The sequence below is a fragment of the Physella acuta genome, unplaced genomic scaffold (genome assembly GCF_028476545.2).
Source record: "Physella acuta isolate Inbredline_101_S28 unplaced genomic scaffold, ASM2847654v3 ptg001943l, whole genome shotgun sequence".
In the NCBI taxonomy this organism is placed as follows: domain Eukaryota; kingdom Metazoa; phylum Mollusca; class Gastropoda; family Physidae; genus Physella; species Physella acuta.
Genome location: NW_026733448.1, coordinates 35,001 through 54,911, shown reverse-complemented (window position 1 = coordinate 54,911; position 19,911 = coordinate 35,001). Strand labels below are relative to the sequence as shown.

General features: G+C 38.4%; 2 protein-coding genes across 2 annotated transcripts in view; one reads left to right on the top strand and one right to left on the bottom strand.

Moving 5' to 3' along the window:
- The first annotated feature begins 12,411 nt into the window (after positions 1–12,411).
- Positions 12,412–13,404, top strand: LOC131931317 (carbohydrate sulfotransferase 9-like). Its single transcript, XM_059288069.1, has one exon. The coding sequence runs from the start codon at positions 12,412–12,414 to the stop codon at positions 13,402–13,404; it is 993 nt and encodes a 330-aa protein (XP_059144052.1).
- Positions 13,405–14,456: 1,052 nt separating this feature from the next.
- The window catches only part of LOC131931319 (uncharacterized), an 8,435-nt gene continuing 2,980 nt past the window's right edge, over positions 14,457–19,911 (bottom strand). Inside the window, exons 5-9 of the mRNA XM_059288072.1 lie at positions 19,088–19,187; positions 17,738–17,917; positions 16,715–16,896; positions 15,977–16,183; positions 14,457–14,701 (exon numbers count right to left, since the gene is read on the bottom strand). Of these exons, the coding sequence (XP_059144055.1) occupies positions 14,626–14,701; positions 15,977–16,183; positions 16,715–16,896; positions 17,738–17,917; positions 19,088–19,187 (745 nt within the window). The 3' untranslated portion in view covers positions 14,457–14,625. The remainder of the gene's footprint in view (positions 14,702–15,976; positions 16,184–16,714; positions 16,897–17,737; positions 17,918–19,087; positions 19,188–19,911) is intronic.

The window sequence follows — 19,911 nt, the reverse complement described above, 5'->3', positions numbered from 1 at the left end:
AGGTCACAAATGGGTAAAATTAGTAGGCCTTATATAACCAAAAACCCATAAAGGAAAGAACCAAAAGGCCTAGATTGTTATTGAGAGACTATGGCAGCTTTGAGTTCAGACATGGAGAAAGAAGACAGCAGATAATCCTGTGTGGAGAATGGTGTTGAAGCAGAAGAAAGCCTTCCATGGGCTGGCTGTAGAGCCACAGAAATGGATAATTAATTAATTAATTAGGGCTTGGAAGTTAAGTGGAAACCACATTATTATAAATGGTGGTAATTTATTTTAATATGATTAATTTACCATACTGTCTCTTTTTTTTTTCAAAATGAAATAATTATATTAGATTAAATTATTTGATTTAAAATACAACTGCTTTATTATTGCATTGTATTTTTTATAAATTCACAATATATGCAGTTTTTTGTTAATATTGTTTTTTATTTTAAAAAAAGGTTATAATAGAAAAAAAAATATTGTAAAATACTATTTCTTTGGGGTGGGGGGGGGGGGAGATAATAAATTTGCAGCAGTTGTCTAAAAAGTAAAATGCTTAACCAGTCACTATTATGTTGTTTTAATGTTTGATTGCATAAATTGTGAATATATTTTCAAATGCTATGGGCTGTATTTAAATTTATTTTCTTTTACTTTTTTCTATTTGTGCTGCAACATTCCGATCACATTCCTAACTTCTTGACTATTATTAAAATGTAACAGAATCATGATGTTATAATAATGGTAATATTATTATTAATAAAGTAAACTTTTGTTGGCAAATTATGTTGTATGATTGTTTAATCATTTAAAGACAATACCAATTTAAATGTATCTGATCTAAAACGAAATTGAATAAAATCTGCAACTTCACAAGTTGTTTTAGCATGTTCTCCCCATATGTAAAGATTTATTTTATTTTTATATAAACAACTCGTTAGATTTTTTTAGTCCTCTTAAAATTAATTTTAATAGTCTAGTCTCTAAGCTAGAAATTATTTACTCAATGGTAGGATATATTTAATATTAACATTTAATGCATTTATATGTATTTTATTTTAAAGAATAACACAAGTGCCTTCACATGTATGTTTTTATTATCATTGTTAATATTACAATGTTGCTACCTTTTTTTTTACCTAAATTATAAGCAAGATAAGATCTTTATATATCTATGTAAATATATAGCATATAGTAAGTTTATATTGCAAGGATTTGTTTTAAAAATATGGAGCCTCATTGAAATCTGTTACTTAAGCAATGCAGATAGACAGAAAGGAGACGAATAGACTGACAGACCATTTATTTATTAAATTAGACACGCTGTGATTGACTGATATAAAAATAATAATAATAAAAACAACGAAGTTCCTGTAGTGTATAGTAAATATATTAGAATGTTATTGTTTGATCTTCATTTTTTTATTGCATCACATATTTTGCCAGTGCTTTTTGACAGCCCTGCAAATTTTGTAGTTTCAATAAATGCAGGAAAAAATTTTTTGTGAGTTCTTTTTGTTACGGTAAGGCTAAGGCATACACCATTTGGATGGAAGCCAAGTCAGAAGTTTGTTACATTAAGACTAGCTAGCAAAGACTAGCTCCAGATCTCTGGCTCAAGATGCGTTTGCGGCTCCTGTTTTCACCATTAGGTAAAAGTATATATTTTCTATTTCGTTCGGGGGAGGGCCGTTAGACTTTTTTTGGGGGGGGGGGGATGGTGGGGTCCGACTCCCCCGAAGAGATGCCTGGAAGAAACTCTGCTCACCCCCTTTACTTTTTTCACCACTGACTCCCCAGCCGACCAAACATGTTACATATTGTGACTACAGAGCTAACAGCAGTTGTTGGTGTCAGCCTAAATGGAAGGGGTGGGGGTGGGAAGGGGTGAAGCAGAAAACTTAAACACGCCGTTACCATGACATTCTTGGCACCGCCACTAAACAGTAAGTAGATCGTCACGTGGATGAAGAAAATGTCAGATCCAAATTCAGATTCAGAGTGGAATTTGTCTCTCGGGGCGAATTCCCAAAATTGTAGCCTACTGCCCCATACCCTATCAACCTTTAAGTTAATATGTGAGAGGTGCTCATGTATAACACACATGTGATAATGTGACACATCTCGATCCAAAAACATTACCACCGACCCTCATACAACGTGCACACAGTCAGTGCCGGCGCCAGATTATTTAGCGCCCTATGCAAAACTTATTAAAACGCCCCCTTTCACACAAATTAATTACTAAAACATATGCTTAAGAAAAAAATTAATTAAAAGTGACATATTAATTTATTATCAATTGCACACACGTTATAAGTAGACATCAAAATCAAATTTTACTTTGTATACGTATGTATGTAAACGTACACGTCCATTTACGCGTACATGTACGCAGGAATTTGAAATTAATGTAAAGTTAGGCAACCAACTATCTCCCATTTCAAAATCCAAATACCCAAATTTTATTCAAGGGAAATAACTTTCACAAGAGTAGCTAAATTAAGCAAGTGTAACTCAGGGGCGGAACTACAGTGCCGCCAGACCCCGCAATGCGGGGGGGGGGGGGGGGGGGGGGCCCAGACCGATTGGGGGCCCAAAAATCCTTGCTAAATTATTTTTAAAAATTAAAAAAAAAAATTAGGCGGAGGTCGAGTTATCTTTCTTCTACAGTTACAAACACGATAGTCGGCAAACGTCTTTGAGAAAAATGCACAGACTATAGCTCGAGAGACCGCCAGACATATAATAGACAACTTCAAAGACGTAGCCTATCGTTCTTTTTTGTGGCGTCGATTAGGAGAACAAAAAAGTATTGTTATATTGTTTACATTATTAAAATACATATCTATGATTGTGTGTTTAAACTACTGGCCTGAATTCTACAAAAATATAATTATTTATTTCTATTTCATACATTTATAATTGCGTTAATTTTTACTTTAACAACCGTATCAATAAACTTGTAAAAGTTTAAGTTATCTCCCTTCAGCGAAGTATCTGAAATTTGACTGCCGGCACGCTTTGAAATCGGGCTGGGGAAATGTTGCGGCGACTATCCTGGTCTTCTAGACGACCGGAAAAAGTCGACACTATTGATGTAGATGTTTATCGGCGCTTTCTTGTCCCCTTCCAATGAACCTTCCCAACTCTCTCCCCTCCCCCCTCTCTCCCCTCCCCCCCTCTCACCCCTACCCTTCACCTCTACCCCTCACCACACCCTTACTCTTACAATAAGATGTAATGCATAGATTAACGAACTACTGAACTTTAAACTGACCACTTCTGCACATTTTGTTAAAGACACTAGTCAGTAGTTGTTCATTTACCTGATGAACAGGGGCGGAACTACAGTCCGGCCAGACCCCCCCCCCAATTTGCGGGGGGGGGGGGGGGGGGGACGGGACAGCCCACGGCTGACCAAAATTAATATTTAAAAAAAATTTGAATTTAATTTTCGTGCATTTTTGCCTTAATATTTGGTTTGTAAAAGAAAATCACTGTAGCTGCGGTACGATTATCTTTATTTTACAGTCACTATACCACGCTCTTCCGCAAATGATAAAATCCATTACACAAACTACAGTGTAAAATATAGGCAACTCTTCAAATTTGAATGACTTCTTTGACTCGTTGCCCCCCCCCCCTTTGATAGCTAAATAGAGAACACGTAACTGTTTGACCGATCCTCCAAAGTGTACTGTGGCGGATGGGGCAGGAGATGGGGACCAAAAAGGGGGTTCAAAAATTGTCCACACATTTTTTTTACATATTTAAAACAGTTATTTATAGTTGTATTTTTAAACCATCGCCAAGGCCGAGTTCCATTTCCCTACAATCAAACACACGCTGTCGCCGGCAAAATTCTTTTAAAAAAACAACAAAGTCCATAGCACGAAAAGCCGCTACATATGAAGTGGGCTTTCTTCTTTGCGGCATTGGTAAGGGACCCGAAATCCATTGTACATTTTTCAATGTTAATATGTGTTTGTGATAGTGGTTGAATTTGTATCCTGTACTATCTTGTATCCTACAAATAATAAAAAAATAATATAATACTAGAAACTTCAGTTTTATATACGTTTACTTGTTTTTGCTTTTACAAGAAATATCATAGTAAACTTTTAAGGCCTTTACTTGGAATTATCTCCCCTGAGTAAGTTTTCCAATGGGCGATGCTGACGTACATAGATCAAGGCGTTTTGTTGTCTCTTTTAAGTTTTTTTCCCGAGCCGACCCCTATTCCATCCCTCTTTCTCAACCTCACAAGTATCGAGGAGATAAATGTATCGTTTATGAGCTACTTCCTAACCGTACGATTCACCACTTCAGCACATTTTGTCAGACACTAGACAGCACTAGATCTAGTCAACAGATATTAATTTACTTTCATAGTATTAGGCACATCTAATTCACAAAACAGGGCAGGTAAGATTATTTTTATATAATTTAGAAATTAATTAGAACATTTAGAATTAATTTAACATTATTAATAGTCAATTACTATTTATAAATGACGTCATTGAGGTGGGGGTGTGTGAGGGTCTGGCTTTTTGTTAGTCCCCCCCTCCCCTAAATCAGAAGGTTATCCAACGCGTGACCTGGCCACATACAGTTGTACATGTGAAAAACATTTTTCTGTCTATTATGCATTACTGCATCATTCACCCAATCGCCATGAAAACTTGGGAAGCTGTTGAGTACAGCCCCGCAAAGGTTTCTGTCATAGGCCTAACATTTGTACATATTGGAGTGGGGACTCCTAACGGAAATATGTGATTTAGCGCCCCATGATCCTGCATAAGCGGATGTGGGAGGGGGGGGGGAGCTCTGCCGAAAGAAACAATGTGTTGCACCCATCACCCGTGCAGTAATGTAACCGGTAGCTCCAAGAGCCCCGTAACTCCCCCTGACACCTGGGCCGTCGCCGAGGGACTTACAGCATGCCTTGGCGTGTAAGTTGGTAGTATGGACAAACCCGCGCCCTAAGATCCAAGAAATGAACTGCCGACATTGTTAACATTTAATTCAACTTCTGGAAAACAGGGCACACGGTTGATAACGTTTTGATGAAAGCCTCAAAAATCGGCGCCAGTTTGGTGTGTTGGACTAGATTTAGAGAGTCCGTGCTTCTCACTTGGAAAACTGAAAGGGGCCAGCTCGTGTGTTGGAAAACTTCTGATTTATTCGTGTAACAGATGGAAATTAAAAAAAAAATTAGAGCGACCCTTGTTTTCCATATATATCTATATCTATCTATCTATCGATATATATATATATATATATATATATATATATATATATATATATATATATATATATATATATATATATATATATATATATATATATATATATAGGGGCCCTAAAAAAAAATCCTGCGGGGGGGGGGGGGGGGGCCTTTTTGTTTCTAGTTCCGCCACTGGTGTAACTACGACATGCTTGAAAAACACAATAAAACGCTCTAAATTTTATTACCTAATAATTATAACAAATCTTTTATATTAGCTATGTAACCTCGTAAAAACAATATATTTTACCTATTGAATACTTAACTATTGGTTTTGTTTGAAAGTCTTAAAGTGGTAGCTTTATTATAACATACTTCTATTCAATTCCGATGACGTACTTTTATTTTCAGCATGTAACAGTAAAATAATTTAAAAATTTTGGATCCCTTAAATAAAGGGACGCCTTTCATACATACTTCTATTCAATTTCGGCGACGTACTTTAAATTGCCTGTATTGTACATCATAATTATGTAAATATTTTGGATCCCTTAAATAAAGGGACGCCTTTCAAATAAACAAACACGGGTAACTGTTTTAGACATTGCTAGCATTATTGATTGAATAATAAAAAATATTGTTTGAAAAAAGCAACGTTTACGGTTAGTTATAAATTCCATCTTATTTAATATTTGATGCATTTATTTTTAGATAATCCAATCAGAAATTGAGATCGAGCATCTAAGAATTAACCATTAGTAACGCTAACATATTGCATCAGTCACACTGATGTTTAAAACACGTCAAATAATTTTTTTACATAAAAAATCCTGATCATTTGTGTCACTTAAGTGAATGACGCAATCTGCATCATTGTTAGCAGGATGCTATTTGGCACAATGGCGCCTTTTAGTTTTAAGGAGCCAGAGGTCGTACGTCGCGCCGCGGGGGATGGGTACGCTAGTAAATATATATATATATATATATATATATATATATATATATATATATATATATATATATATATATATATATATAGAGAGAGAGAGAGAGAGAGAGAGAGAGAGAGAGGGGTCCCCAAATAATTTCAGCCGGGGTCCTAGCTCAAGCTTAATCCGCCCCTGCATGCATAAACATTCAACGAATACCTATTCTCTCTCTCACCCCCCCCCCCCCTACTTACCTAAATCTCGTCAAATTTTGGCACAACATACAAATATAACTTATTGTAAAATATATATTTTGTGAAGTATATCTAACATCTTATGTTATTGTTTCTATATTAAAACCTACCTTAAGCACTTTTTGTGTCAATAGGGCTTGTAAGTAGGTCACCAACCAATTCTACGGCTCAATAAAACCTGCATGAGCTATGGAACTGGTTGGTGACCTACTTACCAGCCCTATTGTGGCAGTCTATCTCAGTGGCGAAACTAGAAAAAAAACAAAAAAACAGCCACCCCGAAAAAAAAAGTTTCGGTCCCCTATATATATATTATGTATGTATTATATATATATATATATATATATATATATATATATATATATATATATATATATATATATATATATATATATATATATATAGTCTGCCGTAATATTTCCTATCATCGAGCCGGTCTAAAGAATATGAAACATGAAAGCTTTGTATGCAGTGGCGTAGCGAGGTCGGGTGTCACCCGGTGCGGCACTTAATGGTGTCCCCCCCCCAGAGGCGTAGCGACCCTTCCCGGGACAAACTTTCAAATTTTCGATTTGCAACCCCCCCCTCAAACTTTCGATTTACACCCCCCTTCAAGTTTTTCTCTCGCCAAGCTGGGGGTAGGGGTTGCCGGGGGAGGGGGCACTTCTACCGACCCGCCCCAAATGGAAAAAAGAAAACTATATCGAAAACATAAACCAGCGTACGCCCCTCCCGCCTCTTTAAAATTTTAAGTGCCCCCCTTCCTCCCCCGACGGGAAAAAAAAGAAACCCTGGGCTAGTGTTTCTTTCAGCGCTTCTAAAGGGATAGAGGGAGCACGCGCCCGGGGACAAACTTTTAATTTGCACCCCCCCCCTCAAACTTTCGATTTGCACCCTCCTCAACCTTTCAATTTATTTTACAACCCATTTTGGCGCCCCCTAAGGTCGGCGCCCGCGGACATATGTCCCCCCGCCCCCCCCCCCCTCGCTACGCCTGTGGGAGCACGTCCACCGCCCCGCCCTCAGGCTAAATAAAACAAAATCTATGATTTATGTCAAACACGTCCACCCTCCCCATCAAGTTTTAAGTACTCCTCCCCTGGTGAAAATGTCTGAAAGAAACCCTGGTGGTGGTATTAGCTAAAAGGCTATTGAGTGGCCTTTTTGAGATGGTGTGGGGGGGGGGGAGGGGGGGGAGGGGTTAGTGTAGCAGGCATTCAAATACCATATTGTTTTTATATCTAATGAGTGTATTTCAATAGTCAACTCAAAACGAGATTCAAATTGTACTTTGCTACCCATGATGGCGCCCACCTAGAGATTTAAATTGGTTTTATGCCCACATAGAGATTTTAATTTTTTTTTTACCCCTGATGGGACCCATTTAAATTGTTTTTTTCTACTCATTATGACGCCCACCTAGAGATATAAATTGTGTTTTTTAACCCTGATCGCCCCCCTCAAAGCTTTTACCGAATGAACGAGTTTGCTTTTTTAACCATATAGCTATTTAAATCCTGTATTAATCTTAATCCTTCTTAATGTCAAGAGCTAGATTAAATTTAAGCAAAATTATTGATAAATTCACGTTTATCGATTTAAAAAGTTGTTATTCCTGATAAGAAAAAACTGTTGTTGCCGGCTAACCGTATCAAATGTAGCCCTGATTTTATTGTTTGTGCTAATCATGTTTCCCTCGTGTTCGCACAGATGCGTTTTTTTTTCTTTGGACCAGAAAGAAATACAATTTGAAGGGAGATTTTTAACTGCTAGATCTATATTGCACAGTTCTAAAAACGAGTGGGTGTGTAGATTCCAGTTTTTAGTTAAAGGAGACACAGTCAGTATCATTGAGTGGAATTTTGGTAGAGCACTATCCTCGACTGTATCAGTACTAAGGGGGTCTTCCACTTACTAAATCCCACCCGTATGGGGGAGGGGAGGGTCCGTAATTTTGTGACGGTGTATAATAAGAGGGGGAGGGAGGGGTGGTCATAAATGTTAGTAAGGCTTGCATTATACAATATAAAAATATAAACAAAAAGTAATGTTAGAAAACGAATTTAATCCGTTATTTTGCGTTTTAGAAAACTGTTTTAATAAATTGTAATAGGAATTGATTAAAATACTGTATGCTGAGAGCGTTCAGACACGATTTTTGGAAAAATATCGATGTTTTAAGAAAAATTAAACTGCAATTTTGAGGGGGGGGGGGGTTGTAGGCTGAGTTGTGACGTCATTTTAGGGGGGGGGTCTGGCTTTTTGTGACGATGTGTGACTGATGGGAGGGGGGAGGTAAAAATCGCCCAAAAAGCGTGACGTCATTTATGGATGACCCCAAAGGTTAGTAAAGGTTTGCAATAGATAATAAAGTGACCCACGCTTTTCTTTACATTTATTTAAATAGTAGTGTATTATATGTATATATATATATTTAAAGAAAATAATTTATTTTCTACTTTTTAGTGCATTATTACATAAAAGCTTGTTATTAAAACGTTTTTTATGAGTTTTTTTTTGTCAATTTATCTAAAGAAAATCAATAGAAAAAAATTTTAGCTTGAAAAAAAATGTAAAAAAAATAATATTATAAGTATCAGTGATATAAATAGTTGTAAATATTGTTGTGTGTTAAAGAATACATTTATTATTTTCATCAAGCCTAAAATGTTTCACTTTGGTAAGACAAGCATTGATTAGCTGTAAAGAAACTCCGTGATCGATTTTCTGACAACACTACTTTCTTAACCTTCTAGTAATTTGAACAGAAATCTTTGCCGATACATTTTTTTGTGAAATAAATTATACTTTTTCAAATCACATGGCTTAGTTTTGTCATGTTAATGTGCATTTTCAATTGACACAATCTAAACAACCGAATAATTTCGAGATTATTTTCGATTAGTTCCAATCTTGTAAATATCAGCTAAGATTAAGGCCATTGTGTGCGGCTTCTGATTAACTTTGTGTACATATAAATGTTGTTATTTATTTGATTAATTCGTTTTTACACCCTTGTTAACTCGCTTGGCTGTTCGTGTTTTAAAACTTTTTTTAATGGTTGAGAGTGTAACTTGGAATATCACTCCGCCCCTCCCCCTTCCTTCACTCCGTTCTCTTACACAAAGTGTTTCTTTAAGACTTTTTTTCCGGGGGGGGGGGGGGGGGGTCGAAAAATTTCCGGGGGGGGGGGGGGGAGCGGAAAATTTCGGGGGGGGGGCGGACAATATTAAAAGCATATATTTTATATATAATTTCCATTTCGTTCGGGGGGGGGGGGGGGAGTAGACTCACTTCGTGGAAGAGATGCCTGGAACTACTGGAAGAAACACTGCTTACACACTCAATACGCGCAGATACGGAAGTATACTTTTTTGTGTTTTTTTTCATACCTACACTGTGCATATCGCTCGACTAGTATTATTTTAGGAAAATCCTCCCTCCCCCCCCCCCACACACACTCTACCCACACCCATCAAAACTGAAGAGTTATATGTTTTGTGGGGAAAAAGACAATCAATATCTTAGGGTTTAAAAAGATCGCTATCCATATACAATTGCAATTAGAATTAGTATCAAATCATTTAAATACGCATGCGCAAAAGAACGTTAAAGAAGCGGTAAGAAAATAATTCAAAACAGGTAAAATATTTTTCTATAACTATTGCTAAATTGTATTTCGCTTTAAAACTGTGTGTACCTTATACATCATGACTATTTATTTGATCCACGAATAGTAAATAAAAGCATATATTTAGCATACCACGAATAGAAAAATAAACATGTATTTAGTATGTCGCGAATAGTAAATAGAAGCTTATATTTACCAATTTACGAATACTAAATATATGCATATATTTAGCACATATTATATTTACAAGAAGACTTACAAGAGAATAAAATTAGAGCTACGCCTTGACCGCCCATACAATCAGTTTATTTTGCCTTTTGTACATTCTACCAAGTGCCTAATACATATCGTGAAATCTGTTTGTTCGTAGGTTGGATAACTCAGATGATACTAACAGTTGGTCGTCAATATGAGATATAGGAGGGTTCTCAAATTATTACCTATCTGTGTGCTGGCGACGTTTGCACTGTGGTTGCAATCAATGTGGGGCTCGGCAGGTGTAACAGGTACAGTGTATTTTATGTGACTACTTTCAGGGGCAGATAACGCAAGTTTAAGGGAAATAATAGTTTTGTGCAGTTAAGTGTTTTTGGATCCAGTAGTGCACTAGGGGGGTGGTAGGGGCAGACAATACGATAAGGTGACAGCATTCGGAAAGGGTAATACACCATAAAAAATATCGCAAATTTTATTGACGAAATAAGAGTTTGTTCAATTAATTGAAGATGAAGTTTGCACAGATTTTTTTTAGTACAGACTGATGCAGAATTTGTTATAAGGTTTAAGGAGAGGCAATACTATGTTGGGTGTCATTATGTACGATAAGTAAAAGTGTCAACACTATCTCTAATGTCTATCCGTGTTTAGTAATATATATATATATATATATATATTAATATATATATATATATATATATATATATATATATATATATATATATATATATATATATATATATATATATATTAATATATAGGGGACGGAGTGGTCTAGCGGTAGATAGCTGGACTGTCTCGAGTTCGAATCCGGGTTCAAGTCAGTAGACCTTCCCTGAGTCCACCCAACTCTGATGGGTACCTAACTCACGTTAGGGAGAGTAAAGGCGGCTGGGCATAGTGCTGTCCACACTATCCCTTCATATGCCGAGGTCACAGAAACAAGTGAACTCTACTTCACTTGCTACATAGACCGTCAGGTTTGAAAGGGAAACTTTACTTTTATATATATATATATATATATATATATATATATATATATATATATATATATATATATATATATATATATATATATATATATATATATATATATATATATGTATATATATATGTTATTTAGAATGTTAGTGCAAGCCTATAATAAACTATTTAATTTTTCAGATTCGCCAAGGAGAAATTCAATTGAGGTAAGCGACTGCCTTTGAACATCTATTCTAACACTACTTAAAAAAAATATTTGTATCGTGTTAAAATAGGCATACCGAACATTTCTCTAGAGGATTTTTCTCATATACCTATAAAGCCCCGGCTTTTACAATAACCAGTGTAGATTCAAAATGTTGTAGATTACGTCGAATTTAGTGATTCTTATACATAATTATTTGTTTATGGTTCTGTTTATAAGAGAAAAGTCTCAGAAATCTATCGGGTGTCGCCGAAACACTCGGCACTTATGAGTAACTAGATTAAGGGTCATGCTGAGGTCACCTAATTTATTAAATGTCTAACTCTTCAAAATAAGCGGAAGGTTATATTACGAAATATTAATTAGTTATACTTGTTCGAACGTTCTAGCACTGCAATTAGTTTAACGAGTCATTAAAATAATAATTTCGGATAATAAGTTTTACTTCTGAGATTACATGTAGGGCTAATTAAAAAAAATTGAATTTGCTTATGCCTAATCCTTAGACTAAGCGTACTCTTTCAAATCTATGGGTCTATGGGGCAGGTGAAGTAGAGTTCACCTGTTTCAATTATTTCGGCTTGCAAAAGGATAGTGTGGTCAGCACTATGCCCAACCGACATTCCTTTCCCTAACAGGAGTCAGGTACCCATCAGAGCTGGGTGGACTCAGGGACGTCTTACGACCTCGAGCCTGGTATCTGGACTAAGTTCCCTTCTCGAGAGTCTGAAGGTCCATGGTGCAAGTGAAGTAGAGTTCACCTGTTTCTGTGACCTCGGGGTATGAAGGGATAGTATGTTCAGCACAATGCCCAGCCGCCTTTACTTTCCCTAACGTGAGTTAAATCTTAAGACTAGATTTATCAATTATCTGAGTACTACCCTTACATCATACCGGCTGAGGCCGTAGTAATATTTTAAAACAAACGACATTTCAGTTTAAGCCGAAGCCTCTACTGGGGGACCAAGTACGAGATGACCCGACGGAGGGCGGTGGTCAAGGCGGCGTGCGACGCCCACTGGGGGTACAACCTGGGGCCCGGGCTTAACACCTGGGCCGTCTTCAAGGACCCGAACCAGACAATGATGTACTGCCACGTGGCGAAAGCCGGCTGCACCTTCTGGGCGCGCGTGTTCAGCTTCATCACCCGACCGGAAGACATGAAACGTCTAAATATAACATCGCCTTTTGACGTCATGCGCATCACTGCGCACAGCGAGCTCGCGCCGGAAGGACACGGGGATTGGTCGCTTCTCAAACAGGAAGTGCATGCCGACACGTCCAAATTTTTTTTCGCGCGGGACCCGTATGCAAGATTGTGGAGTGTTTACCTTGACAAATACTACCTTCCCGGGTCGTGGAATTCGTATGAGTTCTCATCTAGTGTATGTCTACTCAACATCAGCTTCAGCGATTTTTTAGCGTTTGCTATGACGTCAAAGGACGGTCACGTGAGACCCGTCTCTGAAACGTGCAACCCTTGCGTGTTTCAACCTATTTATATCGGTAAAGTCGAGACTTTCTCTTCAGATTCGATGTACATACTCAGCCAGTTCAATCTCAGCCATCTTCTCGACGGATTCGATTTCGCGAATTACACCCAAACCGAGATGAGATCGATCCTCTACGATTACTACCAGCTGTATTCGGATCTTAATTTAACTCAATGTTTAAGTATCAAAGATCTCGCCAGAAGGATGTGGAAGGTGTTCCAGATTAACGGACACATTCGAGAAAGTTCCGAGTTTCCGGAAAACTTGGAGGAATATTCTAGAGATGTTGTGATGACAAGGTTGACTGATCTTGTTCACACAAAGCCGATGAGCAGAACGGAGTCGAACAAGCAGAGGCGGAAATATTTATGTCAGGCGTACAAGAGCGTTTCCGGTCCTCTTATCAAGGCGATTCAGGAACGGTTTAGGGCCGATTTTGAAATGTTTGAATACAGTGAAACTCCTCCACAGTGATCAGTGCGAATGTAACGAAATAGAACTTAGACCGCTATTTAGTTGTTGTTTTTCTACTTTTTAGTTATTCATAATTTGTAAATTCGACACTACTAACGCTGCCACTGAAAATATTTCTTTAAAACACTATAAGTAGCTCGTTAAGGACGATACCCCCCTCATCCCCCCCCCCTCCGTTAAAGTAAACTCCACTTAGTTACCCCCACCCCCTACGTTTAAAATCGTTTCAAACTAAATTATCTGCCCCTAATAGTCGTCACTAAACCCGGCTCTGTTTGTAAACATTTAGAGTGAACCACAGCTCACCAGACCATGTAGGGGTGGGGGTTGGAGGGAGCGCGTTTACAGCTTGTTTTCTAGCGTCTCCCAGAAGAGAATTATATAAATATAGATTATTCGATCGTCAAACTCAGTGACCATGTGAATACAACAAAACTTAGATATTAATTCGACCGTAAAACTCAGTGACCATGGGAATACAACAAAACTTAGATACTTAGTTTTTAGATATAAATTGAAGTTTTTTTACCCCCAAATATTAAATCAGAGCGGCTTCTTAATTCATGTCACGTGATAAGAACAGGTCAGGTGACATAAATATATAGGGGAGGGGCAGAGGAGTGTGTTGTAAGTTTAGGCATATTGAAGCGCCCCCCCCGCCCCACCCATTTTATCCCCCCTACCGTCGTGGTCTAGTTTCGGGGAAGTTTGCTCTGATCAGAGCAATACAGCAAGCGCTTTGTTGTGTGTTAGCTAGTAGAGGGAAGGCATATTTGATAAGGTAGAGTTAGGCTAAGTTCTGTTGTTATATTTGGTGTTGATTGGGTGGACTCAGGGACGTTCTACTGACTTGAACCCGGAATAGAACTTGAGACTTTTGAGTTAGCAGTCTAGCTCTCTACCGCTAAGCCACGCCGTTCCATAGTGAGATGTACATCTACATATTACAAAACACAATACATTTTAAATTCCAACTCGTCTTTTATTTATTTCACTTAATGAATTTGAAATTTGTGACCGTTTTTGAATATTAAAATAATCAAGTATTGATTATACCATTATTTTTAATTGTATTGTAATTAATCACCATAAATATTGATTGACACTTCGTCATAAAATAAAAATAAAAATCATTATTTTTTTCTAAGTTTTCTGGAGTTGTTTATTTGTTGACGTGTGGTTGGTGTGGAGAGTACCACGTGCGACGCCCCAATCACGTGACTACAGCCATTGACGACAGGCGGAGAGATTGTTCAGACAATTTTTTACTGCTGGGCTTGACTCCAATCGGGAACAGCTGAAAAAGTAGACACGATATTTATATCGTTAACATTGTGATAAGATCTGTATGTGGTAAATTTGTAATCGTTGATTAATGGTAATTTATTTTAACGAACGTATTTATTACATGAAAGCTGTTGCGGATTTAGTCTAAGTTTAAAAAGATATCGTAGGTTTTTTAAAGGAAGTGACGTGGGCCCAACTAAAGAGAACTGCCCCAGAGGCGTAGCGACCCTTCCCGGCGCCCGGGGACAAACATTCAATTTGGCGCCCCCCTCGAGAGCGAATTTTCAATTTGCACCCCCCCCCCCTTCTCAAGCTTTCGATTTGCACCCCCCCCCCCTGAAACTTTCGATTAGCCCTCAAACTATAATGCAAAAATGAAGCAAAAATGACATTTCAATTTGTTTTTACAACCCATTTTGGCGCCCCCTAAGGTCGGCGCCCGGGGACATATGTACCCCCCTGCCCCCCATCGCTACGCCTCTGAACTGCCCTGAACAGATGGAGAGGTGTAGTTGCAGACCTTTGCTTCACAATGGCTTCAAAGGATAAAGTCATGTTATGAAAGGAAGTATGGATGGTTAGAGCACATTTTAAAATAACAGTTTATACCATCAAGATAAAGGCGCGGGAGAGTGAATCCCACGGGGAAAAAAAGGAAGATCGAGAGAATGAAAATGGTATGAAGGGGGTCATTTGAAAGAAGGATGGGATAGTATGGATTGTGATGGAAAGTACATTGTTCAGAGGTGCATTCAAGGAAACTGCGGGAGGGGGCGGCCAAACAGGGTAAAAAAACCCACCTTATTCTGAGCTGCATTACGTAATTATACAGAGTCGACGTTAAGGAAATAAACAACTACTTGGTTTTATGAACTGTTTTTCAAATCAATTATGGGACAAAAAAAGTCACATGAAAGTAACTGGAAAAAAGCGTCACTAAACTTTCCAAACTGGAGGGGAGGGGGGTGTTTTTATTTGCTAACCTGAAGAACAGTGTATAATTGAGACGGAGAGTGGGGGGGGGGGGGGGCATTGATAGTTCGCTCCGGGCACCGGAAAAGTTCTTTACGTTTCTGAACTTCCCACACGACCACACAACTCACTAAGAAACCGTTGGTCTGGGGTCATATTGACGAGGCCATTTTGTCCTGGGTCGTTTTGACGGTGCACGTTCTGCATGAATCGAGTTGGCTTTTTGAACCCAATTCTCTTGCTATGTAAGTAGTATCCTGCCACACGACCACACAACTCACTAAGACACCGTTAGTCTGAAATGTGTACTCACGCGTCCTGGTCCTTGTTGCAGACGACACTGACGCAGTCCTTGAACCCCTCGGTGATGTCGGCGCCGTGGTTGTCATAGAAACACTTCCGCTCCCTGTGGCTGGAGATGAGGGCCGAGCACTTGTCCAGGGCCTCGACCCTCTTGTCCACACTGCAGGTCAGGAACACACCGGCCAGGTCGGTGCAGGTCTGTCGTATGGGCTGGGGGCTGGGGGAGGTAGGGTGGGGGTGGGGGTGTTGGTGAGATATGGATTTTGATTGTGTAGGTTATTATTTAAAAAAAAAAGTTTGCTAGAAATTTTTTTAAATTTAAGATTTGTACTTTAAACAAATGTAGTATTTCGTATGTGCAATGTGATATTTTTTTTTTTTTAGATCGGAATTAATTTTTGGGTAAATATATTTACAGAGGTTTAAAAATATTTAAATATGTTTGAAAAACGTATTAAATATTTTTCATGGTTTCCATGGCAAATAGAACTGCAAAGTATGGAGATATATTTTTGCCAGTTAGCTATTTATATTTGCTATTTATTAATGAAATATCCTTAAAATTACTTGCTGAATGATAATATTTTGTTGTGTGCTAATTTTGAAAAAAAAGTGCACGACAAAAAAAAAGTCGGAACTGATAGTGTAACAAAATTTGAAAAAAAACAAAAAAAAAAAACAAAACAACAACCCATTCTAACTTAAAAAAAGAAAACAACACAGGACATAGGTCTAGAACTGGACTTACTCCAGGTTGACCACACCCGGAATGTTCTCGTAGCCCAGGACGATGTCAGCCAGTAGCTTGGAGGTGGTGGAGGTGTAGGGGGCGACCAGGTACTTGCCGTTCAGGTTGCAGATGTTGCCGCTGTCCACTGAGCCAACAATGTCCTCAGGGGGAGCAATCACACAGATCCCTGGGGATTTCTCCTGCTCAGGGGAAGTAATGTAAGGATAGACTTAAATCACACAGATCCCTGGGAATTTTTCCTGCTCAGGGGAAGTAATGTAAGGATAAAATTAAATCACACAGATCCCTGGGAATTTTTCCTGCTCAGGGGAAGTAATGTAAGGATAAAATTAAATTACACATATCCCTGTGGATTTCTCCTGCCCAGGGGAAGTAATGTAAGGATAAAATTAAATTACACATATCCCTGGGGATTTCTCCTGCTCAGGGGAAGTAATGTAAGGATAAAATTAAATCACACAGATCCCTGGGGGATTTCTCCTGCCCAGGGGAAGTAATGTAAGGATAAAATTAAATCACACAGATCCTTGTGGGATTTCTCCTGCTCAGGGAAAATGTTGTAAGGATAAAATTAAATTACAGCAGTACCAAGCATTTTATGTTTCTCCTGGATTTACGAAGAAATGTTGGTAAACTATATTTCCACAAAAAAATATCACCAAACAAACAGCCGTATAGATTTTTACTTATTAAAATACTATTAAAATACTAGAAAATAAAGAAAAACAGTGACAAAATGAATAAAAGAAAAGAAGACTAATGTTGTTAATTTCACCTTTATATAAATGTAAAAAAAAACAACAGTTTGTATTACATTTTTCTAAATTTTGTAAAATACGAAAGTTTGAAACTTTTCGTCATGGTGTATTACTTTTTGCAAATGATGTGTTTGGTACAATGTGGTCTTACGCATCCAGCCTATTAAAACAAATGCCGTTCAGGACGAATAAAACCACATATTTCAATATAGCTGCACATCTTGTCTGCACCTAATTATAAGTGTTACTGCAAAAATCCCACCTGAACTAAAACGCCGTCGTTGTAAGGCTCTCTGAAAACCACCTCCCCACCACAAGCTTTGATCCGCCATCTTTTCTGAACTGTGTTGTAGAGCAGACCGAATTCCTCAACGCCCTCGCTCGACTTCTTGACATAGGTGGCCTCGTCCCCGATTCTGTTGAGGGCGAGTTTGGAGTTGTCCTGTGGAATAACATTTAGATCGGTACGTTTCGGTTGTTTAAACGTCAGAGGCGTAGTGATGGGGCGGGGGGGGGGGGGGCGGGGGGGGGGGTACATATGTCCCACGGGCGCCGACCTTAGGGGGCGCAAAATGGGTTGGAAAAACAAGTTAAAATATCATTTTAGATGCATTGTTGCATTATAAATAGTTTGAGGGGGGAGGGTGCAAATCGAAAGTTTGCTCCCGAGGGGGTACCAAATTGAAAGTTTGTCCCCAGGCGCCGGGAAGGGTCGCTACGCCTCTGTTAAACGTTAGGTTAATTTAAGATTTGGTTGGTTTAGTTTCTGTTATTTCGATTTTTGTTATTTTAATTTTGATTATTTCAATTTAGATCAGTATTTCTTCCAGACGTTTTTCTCCGGGGGAGGGGGGCGCTTGATATTGGGAGGGGGGGGGGGGGCAGACACTAGTAACAGTATATGTTTTCTATATAAATTCCATTTCGTTCAGAGTTCCCCCCCCCCCCCACACACACACTAAGAGAAGCCAGGAAGAAACTCTGATTTAGATATTTTTTTTGCAATTTTGGATATTTAGATATTAGTTATGAAAAAAAAAACTTGATTATTTAAAATTTAGTTATTTGAATTTTGGACATAAAAAAAAAATGTTAAGCACATAATTAAAAATTAAACCATAAAATGAGTTGTAATGTACAAGGGGGTCGTCCATAAATGACGTCACACTCGTAAGGGGGGGAGGGGTCCGTAATTTTGTGACGGTGTGTGATGAGGGGGAGGGGAGGGTTCAGATGGTGTGACGTCACTTTTTTGAATTATAAAAAAAGCAATGTTAGAAAACGAGTTTTAGCAGTTATTTCGCGTTTTAGAAAACGGATTTAATAAATTGTAATAGGATCAAAATACTCTATCTTGACAGAGTTCTGACAAGATTTTGGAAAAATATGCTTTTAAGAAAAATTCAACAGCAATTTTGAGGGGGGTTGTAGGCTGAGTTGTGACGTCATTTAGGGGGGGGGGCATGGCTTTTTGTGACGACGTGTGACGGAGGGGACGGGGACGGGGGGAGGTAAAAATCGTAAAAAAAGCGTGAAGTCATTTATGGATGACCCCCAAGCAGATGTGATGCCGGATTTTAGAATTATAATTGTCTAATACATTTAAGCCCACCTTTAGGTTGGTAGGGACTCCATTAGAAATTTGATAGTAGTGATTTTCCTCGCCTATTCTAATGTGGACAGACAAACGATCGTCGTATTGGGTGCCGAAGCTGAGGAAAAAATAAAAAGCCGCTCGACTGTGATAATGTGAATGTATTCAACCCTAGCTTTTTAGATAAAAAAATCGTTTCGTACATAGGAAATTATAATGGTATATTTTTCAAAATGGTTTGGACCAGAGGCATAGCGAGAGAGGGGGCGGGGGGGGGGGGTACATATGTCCCCGGGCGCCGACCTTAGAGGGAGTCAAAATGGGTTGGAAAAACAAAGTAAACTCTCATTTTAGCTGCAGTTTTGCATTATACATATAAAAAATATATGGGGGGGGGGGGTGCAAATGGAAAGTTTTAGGGGGGGGGGGGGGCAAATTGAAAATTTGTCCCCGGGCGCCGGGAAGGGTTGCTACGCCTCTGGTTTTGAACAGGGTGGGTCAATGTCCATGATTTTGACAGATTGTTTTCATCTACTACCCCACTTCCTCATTTAAGTCAATTCTGTTTTAGTTTCAATAAATCCTTTAATGGACGAGTAAGTCCGTTTTGTAATTTAAGTATTACGCAATGTTTCATCCACTGCATACCTATTTAACTCTAACCACAAAACCACACATATCAACTACAGCACAATTACATAATAAAGAACACAGCTTGTAACATCCTTACTTAGTGTAGTTGACGGCCGTGTAGACTTTGATCTCACACAACAACTACAGCACAACCACCTAACTAGCCCAACCTATGGCAACTTACTTAGTGTAGTCGACGGCCGTGTAGA